At 42.4% G+C, this 16,384-nt stretch overlaps 1 protein-coding gene across 3 annotated transcripts in view; it reads left to right on the top strand.

The window, feature by feature from the left end:
• Positions 1-520: 520 nt before the first annotated feature.
• The window catches only part of ARHGEF12 (Rho guanine nucleotide exchange factor 12), a 96,167-nt gene continuing 80,303 nt past the window's right edge, over positions 521-16,384 (top strand). For all 3 annotated transcript variants that reach the window (XM_061592373.1, XM_061592372.1, XM_061592371.1), the window contains exon 1: positions 521-2,435. In XM_061592373.1, the coding sequence (XP_061448357.1) occupies positions 2,404-2,435 (32 nt within the window). In that variant the 5' untranslated portion in view covers positions 521-2,403. The remainder of the gene's footprint in view (positions 2,436-16,384) is intronic.

The following is a 16,384-nucleotide window of genomic DNA, read 5'->3' as shown; positions in this document are numbered from 1 at the left end:
AGCCATCCAAGTTGGTGGCCATCGTTGCTATCTCTTGTGGGAGTGCCTCTCCACTTGGTGAGTGTTTTTTAAAACCCCATGGAAAACTAAATAAAAAGAATTCAAAACAAAACTATGCGTTGTGTGAAGTAGCTTCCTTTTCTTTTGGCCTGTCCTCAGTCTCCCATCCTTCATCTTCATTTGGATGTCCCCGAGTTACAAAACAGTGTGCAAGTTTCCTCCAGAACTCATCCTCAGGCTAAATAGTAAACAAATCCGTGTGAGCAGTGGGGTGGGGAGTTGCCTGACATTTCAGCCAAGGAGTGTGCATTATTAAGCCACAGTCTTAGGGTGGGAATTTGGGAGATGGTCAGCAGCAGACAATCAAATGAGGACCTGCAAGGTGCATCCTTAAAGGGACTCCTTCCCTCTCTTCCCGCCCCTCCTACGGCGGAGGCGGCGTGCTGTGACGGATAGACGGACGCGACGGAATTCCAAGGGACGTGACGCGTCCCGGCGGAGGGATTCTCCTCTACGGAGGGAGGCGGGAATGGAGCGATGGGAGGAGGAGAAAGAGTGACGCGGTTGCCGAAGCGAGGGGGAAACAGTATTCAGAAGGAGGAGGGAGGGGAAAAATTAGTCCCGGAGCGGCCGGAAGAGGCCGAACGGAGCCGAGTCGAGCCGAACCTGGGCCTGCCCAAGGGAAGCCGGCGGGGATCGGTGGCCTGAGGAAAATCTCTTCAGGATCCCGAGCGTTCGTCGACGGGAGGGGGAAGCAGAGCCGAGCCGGGAGGCGGCGGTGGAGGAGACTACGGGGGAAGGAAGAGAAGCGCGGACTGTGGAAAGGGAGCCCGCTTCCCTGCCCCCCGCTCCGGTTTCTCCCCCTCACATTCCGGAGTCGGCGGCGGGAAGGAGCCGCTCCGGGAACGGCTGAGGCAGGGGGAGCCTCTCCACTTGGTGTTGTTTTTTTAAATCTTCTCAGGCGGGAGCCTCTGAAAAAGGCCGACCGTCGAGGGTGGGCGCCACCGGTGGCGAAACTCCCCGGCGAGCCGGGCCAGAACCGGATTCGAACCGGGCCAGAACCAGAGTCGCACTGATCCGAGAAAGAGAAGCGGTTGCCTTCGCTGCTACTGCTGCTAGGACTACTTCGGGACTAAGACCCCCACCCCGCCTGCCTGCCTGTCCGACCAACTTACCTCAGTCCTGTCAGAACAGTTTTCAGTGAGGAGGAAGCTGGTGGTTATGATGATGATGAAGAAGCGCTTTGGGGCCTAGAAGTGTGCGAGGCCGAGATAAAGAGGCGGGGGGGGGTCGCGACGAGAGGACCCCCGCCTGGCTGCTTTCCTTTTCCCTCTTTTCCCCCCCACACCACCTAAAGTAGGGTCAGAGAAGGGAGCTCTGTGGAGCCTGCCTTGAGGGGAGGTTCGGAGGTGCGACCCCAGTTTGTGCAACATTATTTTTTCCCCTTTTATCTCCACCCCTGAGCCTAATTTTGGACGTCTACATGCTGTTCCTTGCCCTCATAAAAGGCTTTCCTTAAAAAGAGAGAGAGAGGAGGTTCTGCCCCCCCTTTATAAAAGGGATAGGGGGTCTCTCTAAAGAGTGTAAGGTGCAAATCCCCCCCAATTGAAGGGAACTGCTCAAAGAGGGGAAAGAAAAAGGCCAGCCTTCCTTTAGTCTGGCAAGTTCACACACACCCTTCTGTAAAAAAGGAAAATCAAGTGCAGGAGAGAAGCCCTACTCTATATAACCTGATAGAAGGCTTCTTCCACTGTCATCAAGGGATTCTTCCTACAGATTAGCAATTGGTGGGGTCTGGAGAGGCAACTTTCAAGAGCAGGGAGTCTCCAAGTGTATTAGAGTAGGCTGCCCTGTCATCTCATGGGGTAATAAGGGTGGGAGGAGGCCAGCTGCCCCCCCCCTGCCAGTTTTTTTCTTCCTGTGGACAAGAATTGTTACGCTGTTTGACCTCTTATTGGTTTGTGGTGTCCTAATGATTTGAGAAGAGTTCTGGAACTGTAATGACTGGACACGAGGTTTGGGAATAACTTGAAGCAGATGTGTCGGCTTCTGACAGTTACCATCTTGACCAAGCATCCTCTTAAATGGAGATGTGTATTCCTTCAGAACTGAGGCAAAGGCAGGATTTTCAAAGGACTGAATCATGACTCTTATAGCCTTCTCCCTTACTGCTTGGAGGATTTGGGGCAGAAAAGGCTCTATGCGGGTTTTCCTGAGCATGCTCTGATATGGATCTTTGGGGTGATTGTGAAGAGCGGCATTGCTGTTGTTTTTAACTGACTTCATTTGTAACTCTCTTTGGAGTAAAAGCTGGTGTGTGTATGGGAAAGTGACAGTAATGTACTTAAGTTAACTCCTACAATGCAGATTGGCTAAAAAGTTGTCTCCTTGCCAAGGGCTCCAATGAGTGGCACACAGTCCGCAATCACGGACAGGTCAGTATGAACAGAGTTTCTGTGCGTCCACCACCACTGTTTGACTGCTTGGAACTTGGTTGGATTTAAGTTTTAATCTTGCAACAGTGTAAAAGGTGCAAAGGTTGACAGCCTTGACTGAATGGGGTTGGAATTTACTTTTGGAATTGGCTAGCCCATATTTGATCTGCTGTTGATCAAACCATCTCTGTTACATTTGAAATGTTTTAGGCTAATATTGTTTTCAAGGTCTAGTCTCTTGATCAGCCAGTGTGGCATAATGGTTAGAGTGTTGGACTACGACCTGGGAGACCAGGGTTCGAATCCCCACACAGCCATAAAGCTCACTGGGTGACCTTGGGCCAGTCACTACCTCTCAGCCTCAGAGGGCAATGGTAAACCACCTCTGAATACCGCTTACCATGAAAACCCTATTCATAGAGTCGCCATAAGTCAGGATCGACTTGAAGGCAGTCCATTTCCATTTCAGTCTCTTGATCCAGATGTGCATGCTGGCATTCTCATTGTGTAGATTCAAGATTGCTCTATCTTGGGGTTGTAAATATTTGGTTGAAAGGTTGTTCTGGGAGAAACTCACCTATGTAAGAAGCCAGCTTGATTCCTAAATAGTACAGTGGCATTCTTCAGTATAGTTCCTGACATCCTTTGGTATTTATTTGGAGTATGTACTGTGTAGCCTTATAGTTAGTTCTTGAAGGCAGGATGCTGAAGTGTCTGTCCTTGCAATGAAAGAGAGATCTGGTGTAGTTGGCACATAGAAACCTGCCTTCCCTGCCCCCTCTCCCTCCCTTTCTCTCTGACTCATGTTGCTATCCTTCCTTTGTTTTTGGATCCTATTACACTGCTACCCCACCCCTTTTCCTCCCAGCAATTGGTGGCTTACTGATATGGGCAGTCCTAAAACCTAGCAGATACCCTATTCATCTACAGGGAAGTCCCAGTTATCTTGGGTTTAGATAAGAGGTTTCATAGTGTTTCCTCTCCATCCAGTAGTAAGTTAAAAAACTAAAAAACAAAATGCAGAAGAAGCCATCGCTTTGTATTTTGTAGATTAGGATAAAGAAAAGGATGGGGTGGGTGGAAAATTGAACTAGACAATTTTTCTCTGTCAAGTATCTATTACTGTTCCGAACACCAATAACGTTAGTTTGTATTTCATCACCCAAGAACATAGGCAGTTTGGTCCAAATATTTGGCCTTGTGACTGCTGCAACAGTCCTGAAGAGTTTATTTTGCAGATGAGTCATGGAGTCAACAGGAGCATAACCCAGCTCTCTTGACTGTCTGAGAGATAATTTTCTGGATTCCAGATTTGGCTACAAAACTGGCTAAATGTGGTACTTATTTATACTTCTAAAATGCTGGATCTGGTTCTTAAAAAAGAAGTAGTAACAGGCTCTGCTTGAATGCATTTTCTTGTTGGAATCAGTCTCCCAGAAAAATAGTAAGATGTAATATGAATGTTTTGGGATTTTTTTTTTTTTACAGAGCATGTGCTGCAATCCCTAATTCTCTTCCTACATAACTTTTTTTTTGGCTCTTATAACAGCAGAGCATAATTGCTTTGTTACAGTAAGTTACTGGAAGATCTGTTAGGCCATTCATTCATTTCATGTTATAAAACAAGTCTTAGGCAGCTAGTAAAATACACTGCAGGTGAGCAGCGATATTGGAGTTGGTTGTTTGGTTGCTGAAACAAGGTATAGTTTCTACTATTGTATTTAAACAACCAATATGAAAGTAGATGTTCTCCCTTTTTATATGTCTTGTCTGTTTAATGTCTATCATTCAGCTGATGGTATTAGCAAGTAATTGCTAATGAAATGAAAGCTTGCTTTCTGTCTCAACCCAGGTACGGTAAGAACAGCAAATGGTATGACAGGAACTTTACACTTTTCATGCCACTGTGCTTGACCTCTGTCCTTGAACAACTTTTTTCTAATGGTGACAAGGTGATGGTTTTCATGTTCCCCTCTCCCTTTCCTAAGTGTTGACTTTGTGAATGTGATACTGTGTGATTGTGTCTGCCCAATAGTTTTCTTTGTTTGGAAACTAGTCAGGTAAAAAATGAGTTGGTAACTGTCCTGTGCTTTATTTTGGTAAGAGATAAATGATTCTCTTCCCCCTGCTTTTTTCAAGAAAGAGAAATGTAAAGTTCTGATCTTCCTAAAAGCCAGCTTCATGCATGGTACTTTGCAGTGCTGTTGACTTGCAAGATACCCAGCCTGGCTTCAGTTTGTCATTGACAGCTGTCTTCCCTCATAGACAGATTTCTTACCAATTACCCATGAAGTTCTAGAAATGAACTTGGGTACAATGGTGGGAGAGGGCTTGTGGTCTTCCTATAGGCATCTGATTGGCCACTATGGAAACAGGATGCTGGACTATTGAGCTTCTTCAGAAGGAAGGGTGGGATATACATTTAATAACAAATTATCTAGCAGGACTAATTTCATCAGTCTGTGTTGGATAAAGGTGGGCATAGTTTTTTCTCTCCTTTATTTAAATAACCACAGAAGTTTTCCTTGCGGAACAGGTTGCAAATTCAGGGTCTGTATTTATAATTTGGTTTCCCAAGTCTGGCAGTACTTTTTATTTCCTACTGGCTTTGGATCTGATAGCAGTGTGGATTCTCTTGACACCTAAACTGAACCTGCCTTTTGTTTGCTTGCAGCTCTTATAGATGATCTCATTTATGGTAATGATTTTTATAATAATCAGGGTCCCTATATGCTAAGATCCTTCACATAGAGTTTGCTCAGGTCAGTTTGGTGATGATAGGGAAAGGATCAGGACTTTCACAGAAGTAGTACTTCTTTTGGCATTCTGTCACTAGCTTTGTCATCACTTTAGTTAAGAATAAGACCCCTTTATTTCAGCAAGAGATTGGAGGGCAAAACAAATGCTATTAAGTCAACTTGGGAATTAACCTACATACATTTTTTTATTGCATAACTTTACTGGTACTGTTTTGATTAACTGAATTATTGATATTGAAAGCTGTTTTTGTTAATATTTCTATTTTTTTTTTACTTCCCTTAGAGCCTTCTTAAAACTGTGACAGGATTTAAACAGAGGGAAAGAGGGTGAAGTTACCTGAAAGAAGGAGATAGGGTAGAGACACACTTGTGGTTTTGTTGGCTTCAGTGTGTCTCCACCTCTGTTTTCTGCATGCAGGAACACACTATGCTAGGTTGACTCCGCCCCCTTTTACTCCAAAACCTTGGAAGTTGCAGCTAGCACACTTTACCTTGAAGTCAGCTTCACAGAGATGTCAAAACTGATTGGCCATCAACCCCATTGCCACTCCAGATGTGTCCAATGAAAATGTTTTGCTGTAGGCTCAGGCAGACACAGTGATTGGTCCAACACTTTGCTGTGGGTGGTCCTAATCAGTAGTGGGGAAGGGAGATATGCCCAGCTGTAGGCAGAGTTGTTTCAAAACATAGCTAGAGAAATTAGGGGAAAGTAGGAATTCCTCTGCTAATAAATAAAATCTAAAGAAATATACTCTGTTTTATTGTGCACTGATAATTGAGGCAGTGCCACAGATTCCTTTTTGTGAAGGAGAGACACTGCCTTCTTGTCCTCTTACCTAGAACATTCTTACAATGCCCTTTACTCACCCTGGCTCACTGCGTGAAGCAGCAAGCTGGGTATTTGTTCCACTGGCAGGAAGAAGTCTCAAGCCTACCATTTCAAGTAGTAAGTTGTAGCCCTTCCCAGACAGAGGGTCTGGCCAGTTCTGTTCCATAATTTTGTCAAACATTTCAGAAATGCAAATACCTCATTAATGAGGGACTCCCTTTTCTGCAGCAGAACCTGGAAGTGAAGCAATCAGCAGCTCCACCAATGAAATGATACAAACTGCACCATCTAGTGTGATCATATTCTTAGTCTGTGTTTGCTTTTAGTTCTTATTTTTCCTCTTGTAGTTCAAGTTGAAAGTTTTGGTCATTGCTGTTGGTTAGAAATAGACAGCTCCAGGCTTTTATTCTATCACTAGCAGATACTGGAGCTTGATTTTCTGGTTTTGAAGAAAGTTGTGGGTGCTGAGGTAATTGCTTGGGTGGAGGCAGGAGACTGCTGGCCAAATGCAGGTAACCCTTTGGTTGCACTGAACTTATTATGACATAAGTTAGTAATGCTTACAGAAAACTGAAAGGTTAAAGGCAGTAATGGGTACCAAGTTACTTCCATTCCATCCAGAACATCTTTGAATCCAGTCAAAGCCAGAAAGAAACCATTTAGGAAATCCTTATATTGCAAATTAGCTAACAGTCAGAAGAGGGAGAGGTGAGAACTTCACAATGGCTGCTAACACACTGGAGGGACATTTTCTTTCTACCATCCCCTGTATGCACGAGGTGCTTCAGTTCAGTTCAGTTAAAACCTATGGTGTTCTGTGCAGGATTCTGCCCAGTTGTGCCCAGAACTTATTCAGAAGATAACAGCCTTGCATAGATATTCCTAGTCAGGGTTTAGCTTTTTTCTCTATGTCAATGCTGGAAATTTAGTATTGTTTTGATGTTGGAACCAACTAGATTGGCAGTGGTGATTCCTTTGTTTAAGTTTGGAGGCACTCTTCTTTCCCTGCAGTTATATGTCATCAGAATAATCAAGACATACAGCTGATGTCCTGTCCTAAAAAGTATTAAGGCTTTTTCAGTTCATAGATCATAGTGTACTAGTACTAAACCCCACTGGATACCAGTTTCTGATGTAATTTCAAGGTGCTGGTTATATCCTTTAAAGCAGTATAGCAGGGATAGTCAATTACTACTGCTTTCCAGGTATTGTGGACTAGAACAGTCTCTTTGGTCGTTGAACATGCTGACTAGAGCTGATGGGAGTTGTAGTCCACACCTGGAGGGCACCACACTGGCTGCTACTGCATCATGGAGTTTAGATCCAAGATACTTGAGGGAATGCTACATATGCGAGTGTAAATAATAAATAAGAAAATAAGGCCCTGCTGCAGGTGCTTCTGCCATTAATAGTGACATGGGTCACTACAGGAAGTAAGAACCAGTTTGGTGTAGTGGTTATAATGTCAGACTAGGATCTGGAAGCCAAGGTTCAGATCATCACTCAGCCATGAAGTTCACTGGATGACCTTGAGCCAATCACAGTCTCTCAACCTACCTCTCAGGGTTGTTTGATGATAAAATGAGGTAGGGGAGAACTAATGTACACCGCCTTGTGGTCCTTGGAGGAAAGGTGAAATATAAGTGCAATAATAAAAACAAAAAGGTGCTTTGGTAATGTCCCCAAGACTGTAGAACTTCCCATTAGAAATATTTCAGATCTGCTTGGTGTGTCCTCATAAAAGTACCATAAACATTTATTTTATTTAGCCTTTGGGTTATGAATGCTTTATTTATATGTTGCCTCCTGTTGTGATATTGAGACATGCTGGATTTTTAAAGAAGTTCTTACATTGTGCTGTGTAGTGGTTAAGAGCAGTAGACTAGGACCAGGGAGTCCTAGGTTCACTTCCCCATACAACCATGAAGTTCACCTTGGTCCATGACTCCCTCAGTCTAGCCTTCTTCACAGGATTTTTGTGATAAGGGAACCATGTTTGCCACCTTGAGTTCCTTTGAGGAGGGATGGGACAAGCAAAAGATAACTCTTTCATTGTGAACTTCTTTGAGGATTCAGGTCAAAAGGTGGGCTGTACATTTCTAAATATGTGAGGCAGATGGTAACAGTATATAGACTGGGGAATGCTGTGCATTCAGCAGGGATCTGATTTACATGGCTTTTAAAAAGGTCTTTGTCAGTAGATCACTTTTAAATATTGAAAAGCTTGTTTTAATAACTTTTGGATCTCTTTAAAGAGTATGCATTGGGAGCCTTGATAAGATAGAATGCTAGAATATAAATTAAAAATAAACATTTCCTCTTTTATGAGGAACATTCTTGTGTGTGTGGAAAAGGATAAGCAATTCTGCATTTGCTGCTGTTTTGGAATAGTGAGCTCAGATTAAGGAGATGCAAAGCTAAAACAAAGCCTCCACAACAAAAATTTTAAGATTTTGCTTAAAGTTACAGAGGAAGAAATGTAGTGCAGAAGAAGGCACCCTGTTTAAAATTCAGTGTTTACTTAGTGTATGTTATGAATACAAGGGTATAACAGAAGACAGGAAAAGGAAGTCTGTCTGATCTTCAGACATGTTTGTTTTGTTCTGTATCCTTAGGGAACATCTAGCAAGAATCTGTCACCATGTAAATAAATGGAGTTTGCTCCTGGACACTTTCATCTAACTCTTGAGCCACATGGATCTATCTTGGTGCCATTTTCACAGACACCTCATTCATACATTGTTAGTGAACTCAATTCTAGAGGGGTGACTTGTTTGTTTATTTATTTTTATTATTCAATTTATAGCCTACCCTACCTCAAAGGCTCAGTACAAGTATTGGACCATCTTACCATCCTGACTTCTAGCCAAGTAAAACATATATTGCATATGTTAAAGGTAGAAAGATATGTAGCTTCCATTTCTTGACAAACAGTTGCATATTTCCTGTACTGGAGCTTGATTTAACTCTTTACCTCCCCCCAACTCTGTGTTCTGTAGAGCAACCAGAACTAATACAGTTGACTCATACCAGCAAATAAGCATAGGAATGATTCCCGTGGGATGAAATAATTGTGTAAACATTTCAAATTCCCAGTCAAATTCCCATTGAAGTTCATATGTTGTTTCTGTGTTACTTAATTTGCCTGGATCATCATAATTTTAGTCAGGTGCCCTTCAGTGTTTAGCTGTTGATGACCAAATATTGTTGTCTCTGTTAAAAACACATTGTCCTCTTTAGGATTGCAATAGGATTTGCTGACTTGGGAGATGCACTTTAAGCCTCTAAACTTGTTTAAACAGCTCAGCAAAATTATGGTTTCTCTGTTGGTAATCTCATTGGGGGATATGGCATGAAGTGCAAGGTGTAAATTAACTAGAAGGGCCTCTCAGTATAGATAAAGAAATGGCATGTATAAACTGCCAAAGGGAGAACTGCCTACTTGCCTACCTGTAGCCACATGAATGAGGTGTGGCCTTACAAGGGCAGTACACTTGGAATAGCTTAATCCACTCCTGAGCAAAATGTGTGCTGCAAAGAAATGTGACTTATTCAAGCAGTTTTCATTATAGCTATGTGTCCTGGTTTGGCCAAATAGTTCTTGTTTGTGTAGGAAACTGATCTCAAACTCTCTCTGTTCATAGTCTTGGTTTGTCATGTCACATGGCAGAGTATTTGGATAGCTTCCAGTGTTGAAAAATTAATGCTGATGGTAGTCTGTGAGCAGTTTAGGCATGTTTTTGTGGAATTTTCAATGAGCCAATATTCTAGAAGGTGCCTGGAGGAAGCGTTCTTGGAATCTAGAGGGATGGAGAAGGGTCATCTGATTTTGGCATGAACACTAGATGCAGGAAAAAGGAGGGGGATAAGTTTATTCAGAGACTATATGTGAAGTGGAAGAAATTGCAGGATTGCAAATTCATTGTGTTCAGCAGTCAAAAGTAAAGCAAGTTTTTGGCCATAGGAACATACAAGTTTCTGTGTGCTCTTGGTTGTGCCTCTTGGGACCAGTTTATGTTCTCTGCATGTAGAAAAAGAATGCCAGAGATTAGGATCCAGCATAACCTTTTCCCAGGTATATTTGTTTTTGTGTGTGTGCAGGAGCATAGAAATATGCAAGCCCACCTTCTGCAACTGAAGTGGTACAGTTTGCAGGTGGATGGGAACTTTACCAATTAATGCTGTTGATCATATAAAATGACCCCGCATGTATTATGCACATTTTATTATATATTCAAAACTATTTGTATATGAGAGAGAGAGACTGAGGATGGGTATCATTTGTGTAAGGTAATTTCTAAGTATTTCTTCACTGTTGTTGATCCAACTCATTTATGTTCTGTTTTTGTAAGGTAGGATACTGAAGCTACCAGAGACTTGGAAAGGATGTTAGCCATTAACAATCCAATTGCTTACAAGCAATGATGAACAAGATATACAAGTTTGCAGAGCTTGTACATAGTCAGAAATAGAGGTGCTTCAACTGCAGGATGTTTAAGGGTTGTCTGTTTGGGTGATGTAATTTATCACTACAGAACAGCAAGTCAGAATTTAATAGTAAATTTAGCTTGTATTATGGAAGAATGGTGGGTGAAAGAGAGACAGAATCATCTTTGTATTGGAAAGTGGTGTATAACATTTTGAGTCAGTTAGATTAGTGACATAAAACCAACAATAATAGATCCATGAAATGAAGTGTATAAAAGGAATTCATCTGAGTCCTGAAAGTAAATATGAATTCCAGGACTGAGAACTATGGAATCTCCTTGGATCTTACCATGGATAGTTGTACATTTCAAACTGGTGAACTGCTCCTGCGAGCTATTGAAAAAAAGCATGATGATAGGCTGTGGTTTGCCTTATGCAGCTTTTGTGGTTTCAAAAGCGGAAGTGGCACTTGTGGGCGATGATCTGATCACAGTTGGTACCACATGTACTGTTCTAGTTTCTACTTCTATTGGCTGGTTGAGGAAAGAATTATCTGGGGGTGGCTTTTATAGACTTGACAAGACGTTTTTCAGCCCGTGTTGAGTTGGCACATTAAACTATCCAGAGCTTTGTCAGTGAAGCCGAAACTGCTGCTGGAGCCATATACTCTACCACTTAATGTCAGAGTCCTAAATAGCCATGAGTGTGATTAGAGTAGGGATACAGAAAGCTACGTAGAGTTTTGGGATAATAGGAAAATGTTTTATTGTTGCCTCATTTTAACAGCAGCAAAGGGCGTTAAGTATATCTTGGGACTGTAACCTTTCTACCTTTGCAATATAATGTAGAAATAACAATGCCTCTATATTGAAATAAAAATACTGTAGTGTACAAGGCGAAGTACCAGTGTGAGCACTGGTTTTTAGGAACAGATTATAAGAGCTGTCTCCACACCCATTCATGGTATAAGCCTTATCTGCCACAAGCAAATTCTGTTCGGGTCGAGCTGTTTCAGGGGCTACTACATCCCTCGCAACTTACCCTCCTCTTTATTTCGAGCTCTTATTCTCAGGGATTATATGCATTTTACTTGCAGCAAGATCTTATTTTTCTATCCTCCCACAGAACTCCCAGGAAATCTTGTAGAAGAAGAATAACAGTTTAAGTATGGCTTTGGAAATAAGTTCATTAAAGTTATTACCCCACGTTTTTATTTTTTGCTAGGCTGTCCTCAGATACTCTTTGTTTAGCGTTTGTGACACATTAACAGCCTGCTGAAAATGGGAAGAAAAATATCTCTTGCAAGTTTCGGCTATTGTTAATAAGCTCAAAGTATTTTCCTTTCTTTTTTATTTGAAGTGTTTTGGTTAATAAGGAAATGTCTCTGCTTGGTTTCCCTATATGTTACTTTGCCATACCTGAATTTCTGTGTGCTCTTTGGCAAAATCAGGAAACAATATCTCCACTTTTGGGGATAAGAAGTTGGCAGAAAATAAGAGAGAGGAGCTCTCAGCTGTGGTGATTCAACTCGCCAGTGAAAAGCCTTTTGGAGCTGGCTGAAGTCTTTTTGCAGGCTGACATCCTTAAGCAGTTGTGTTTTGCTGATGCTTGCTGGCAGGTGTTGAGCAAAGGTGGAGAATAGATATGTTGTTAAAAGGTCCTATTCTTGGCTATTGTGAGAACCCTTCCAGAAGTGTTCCTCAATCAATAATAAAGTAGCAGTTAATTAAGTTTTGAGTTTGGAAAATAACCTTGCAGCAAGTGGTGTGAGTCACAAGCAGTTTGCTGTTCTCTGATAATGTTTTCTGGAATGCAGCCAGTTGACAAGAATCCCATGTTTGACATCAATTGTTCCATAGCTGCTGGAAGCTCTTTGTTTATTTACTCCACTGACAAGAACATAAGGATGACTGAGACACATTTTAAAAATCTTCCATCTCCCTATCACTTGTTTGCTTTGCAAGGAAATGATTCCTCCAGATATACCCTGTGTTTCCTGAGATACTGAAACAGTGCTTAGTCTCTGGATCAGCTGCTGGGCAAATTGCGCTGGAAGTTTGTAGAAATTTACATAAATGTAAAAACATGGCTTTTGCCTGTCTGTCCTGGCAATGTAGACCAGGCATCTTTTGTAAATAAATAAATAAAATACTACTCTTGCTTCATTTTAGTTCTAAGGTTTTCTTCTGAATTCAGTTAGTGAATTCAGTGGACTTCTTATTCAAATTGCCACTCTGATCAGCTTAGTTTCATCCAGCTGTTGGAAATAAACGAGGAAAACAGCAAAGAAGCTAGTGGTTAATGAGGTAAAATGATAGATAGAGACATTTTGAAATCTTCAGTAAAGAAGGCTACAGTGGGACTCTGATGGTTGCCATCAAAGCAGGACTTTGGGATCTTTGTAGGTCTCTGCTCCCAAACTGCTGTAAAAGACAATTAAGATAAATAATTAGTCATTTTCAGTTTGCTAGGAGATACATATCTACAGAATCTTGGTGCACAGTAGCATCATTGGCAGCTGGTATCACCTAGGGCTGGTAGTGTGTCTGCATCAATCTGTACACTGGATTGTGTGTGCATGTATGAGGGGAGGAGAGGGTATTCTTGCAACTGTTATGCAGATTGGGAAGAGTGGAGATAATGGTAATAGGCAGTTGCTTTGTTGGGCTGAATTCTCCCAGGGATGTTGTGCTGACTTGCCCTTTTTAAGAAAATTGTTCTGAATTAGCAGTCACCTTATATTTTTCTTTGTAAAACATTGAGCATGTGCAGAAAGCATGAGAGAACAAAACACCCCTTGGTTGCCATCTCATGGTGGAGAAGAAACTTATATCAATTATTTGTGCGATTATTTATCTATGTTCAACTAAATTGATATCTTGGTAATAATCCTTCTTCCCTCCTTTAGAAAGCATTTAATGTCTGCACTCAGACCAGACCTTTATCTATTAAAGAATAACAGTGTGAGTTGCATTCACAATTTAAAAGGATTTTAGATTTTTGCCATCAACACATGTTTGTTTATTATACTTCTTTATATCCTGCCTTTCAGGATGCAACTCTTTCCAAGGCAACTTACAGGTAACATTAAATTACACTTTTAAAAAACACAATAAACAATATTAACATATTAAAAAGTCATCAGGATTCTTCCCACAGGATAGTCAGTAGCTGAAAGCCCGGGATGGGGGGAATAGTTCAGCTAGTGTAGGTCCTGAAGTGGGCTTAGTCTACCTCCCTCTCCTGTAGAATAATATGTTTACATTTATTTATATAAGTTTACATTTAAATATAAGTGTGGGTATGTTATATGAAAGCAGCTGTTTATAAACGATCAGGATATGTACAAGATGAGAGTACTGCAGACAGTGATGAGAGCGAGGAGATGTCAGCATGCCTGTCTTCTTATTCAGTTACCCTTGAGTCTACATTGGCAGTATGGCAGAATTGATTTGGGCATCAGTAGACAGTGGGGAGGAGAGCCTGGCCGGGAGTCCAGAGTCTGTGAGTTCAAATCTCTGCTCGTGTCTCCTGGGTGTCAAGGGCCAGCTAAAGATCACCCTCACAGTGAGTGGCTCAGGGGTTACGTGCCCTGCCACCTGTGCAGCCGTGGGCAAGCTGCATAGTCCCAGGGAGCCCAATTGCCCCCCAGCTGGCAGTTGCAGACAAGGAAGGGGCTGGCTTGCACAGCTGTGGCAAGCTGAGCAGGCCTTAGCCAGCTGGGGAGGACTAGCCTCAGAGGGTGGCAATGGTAAACCCCCTCTGAATACTGCTTACCATGAAATCCCTATTCATAGGGTTGCCATAAGTAGGAATTGACTTGAAGGCAGTCCATTTCCATTTCTGTGCAGACATTAAAGTAACCAGCTGGCTTGAGCTTAAGTAGTAGGTAATTGCTGCATATCCTTTGTCTAACCTTTGGACTATGCAGGCTCTCAGTTCCATTATTAAGTAAGTAGTAGATTCAAGAGTCCTAGCTGAAACCATGCATTTGTCATGGATTTGTTGGGTGTTACTGGATCATCATGAATCTGTTCCCCATGCATAAAATAGGGCCAGTGGTTGCCTTACTGACAGCTTTTTTGTGAAACTTATTGTAACTAAACCAACATACATGCAATTGACATTCATTCATTCATTGGCGATCACTGGTGGCTGAGTAAGATTGTCTTCCAAGATAAGGTCTTTAACAGTGGGTCCGTAAGTGACTGTGGAGGCCAATTCTGGATCCACACAGCCTCCCACAGTGAGGACATAGGTTTCCAGATTGAAGATGGTCACAATGAGGATTTGCTTGACGTGCCTTCCTCTTAGCTTGTTTGTCCCTTTCGCCCTGTACTTGTGCTTCTTCAAAGTCCATAGCACCTTTGATAATGGCCGACCTCCAATTGGGATGCTCATGGGCCAAGGCTTCCCAATTCTCGATGCTTATGTTACATTTTTTTAGATTAGCTTTGAGAATATCTTCAAACCCCTTTTGCTGTCCACTGATATTCCGTTTTCCATCCTTAAGTTGGTAGTAAAGTAGCTGCTTTGGAGGACAGTGATCAGGCATTCGAACAACATGGCCGGTCCAGCGAAGTTGATGTTGAAGGATCATTGTTTCAACACTGGTGGTTTTTGCTTCTTCCAATACGCTAACATTAGTCTGCCTATTTACCCAAGTAATTTGCAGAATTTTCCGGAGGCAGCGTTGGTGGAATCTTTCAAGAAGTTGGGAGTGGCGTTTATAGATGGTCCATGTTTCACAGGTGTACGGTAAGATTGGTAGTACAATGGCTTTGTAAATAAACATTTTGGTCTCCCTGTGAATATCCTGATCCTTGAACACTCTTCATTCAGGAGAATGCGGCACTTGCAGAGCTCAGATGATGCTGAATTTCAGCGTCAGTGTCAGCTTTTACAGAGAGATGACTGCCAAGATAGGAAAAGTCATCGACATTCTCCAGCATCGCACCATTAAGCTGGATTGATGGTGCTACAGAGGGATTGGTTCGCACTTGCTAATGAAGCACTTTGGTTTTTTTGATGTTAAGTAAGAGACCAAGCTTTTCATATGCTTCTGCAAAGACATTTAGGATAGTTTGAAGATCTTCCTCTGAATGTGTGGAGACTACATTATCATTGGCATATTGAAGTTCTATGACAGAGGTTGTAATTACCTTACTTTTTGCTTTCAGCCTACTGAGATTGAAAAGCTTTCCATCTGTTCGATATGTGATTTCCACGCCAGTGGGAATTTCCCCTCAACAAGATGTAGAATCATGGCAATGAAAATAGCAGATAAGGTGGGAGCAATGACACATCCCTGTTTGACGCCTGATTGATGCCTGATCCCACTTTGAGAGCCATTGTTATCCAAAATTGTGGCCAAACAGTTACAGACATACTTGGATGAAGCAGATTATCTCGATCCATTCCAATCGGGCTTCAGGACTGGACAAGGAACTGAAACAGCCTTGGTCGCCCTGGTGGATGATTTGAGGAGGGCGTTGGATAGAGGAGAATATACCTTCCTCATCCTCCTGGATCTCTCAGCGGCTTTTGATACCGTTGACCATGGTATCCTTTTAGCCCGCCTGGGAGGATTGGGAATAGGGGGCACTGTTTTACAGTGGCTCCGTTCCTATCTCTCAGATAGACATCAATGGGTGGCATTGGGGAATGAGGTTTCAGACCCTTGGCCTCTCAATTGTGGAGTGCCACAGGGATCTATCCTCTCCCCCATGCTATTTAACATCTATGTAAAGCCGCTGGGAGCCATCATCAGGAGATTTGGGCTGCAGTGTCACCAATATGCGGATGACACTCAGCTCTATCTCTCGTTTAAGTCCTCACCAGAGTTGGCTGTGGAGACCGTGTCCAAGTGCCTGGATTCCGTCAGTGAATGGATGGGAAGGAATAGGCTGAAGCTGAACCCCGACAAGACCGAG

Source organism: Rhineura floridana, chromosome 12 (assembly GCF_030035675.1).
Source record: "Rhineura floridana isolate rRhiFlo1 chromosome 12, rRhiFlo1.hap2, whole genome shotgun sequence".
Lineage (NCBI taxonomy): Eukaryota > Metazoa > Chordata > Lepidosauria > Squamata > Rhineuridae > Rhineura > Rhineura floridana.
This window is presented reverse-complemented; position numbering and strand designations above follow the sequence as displayed.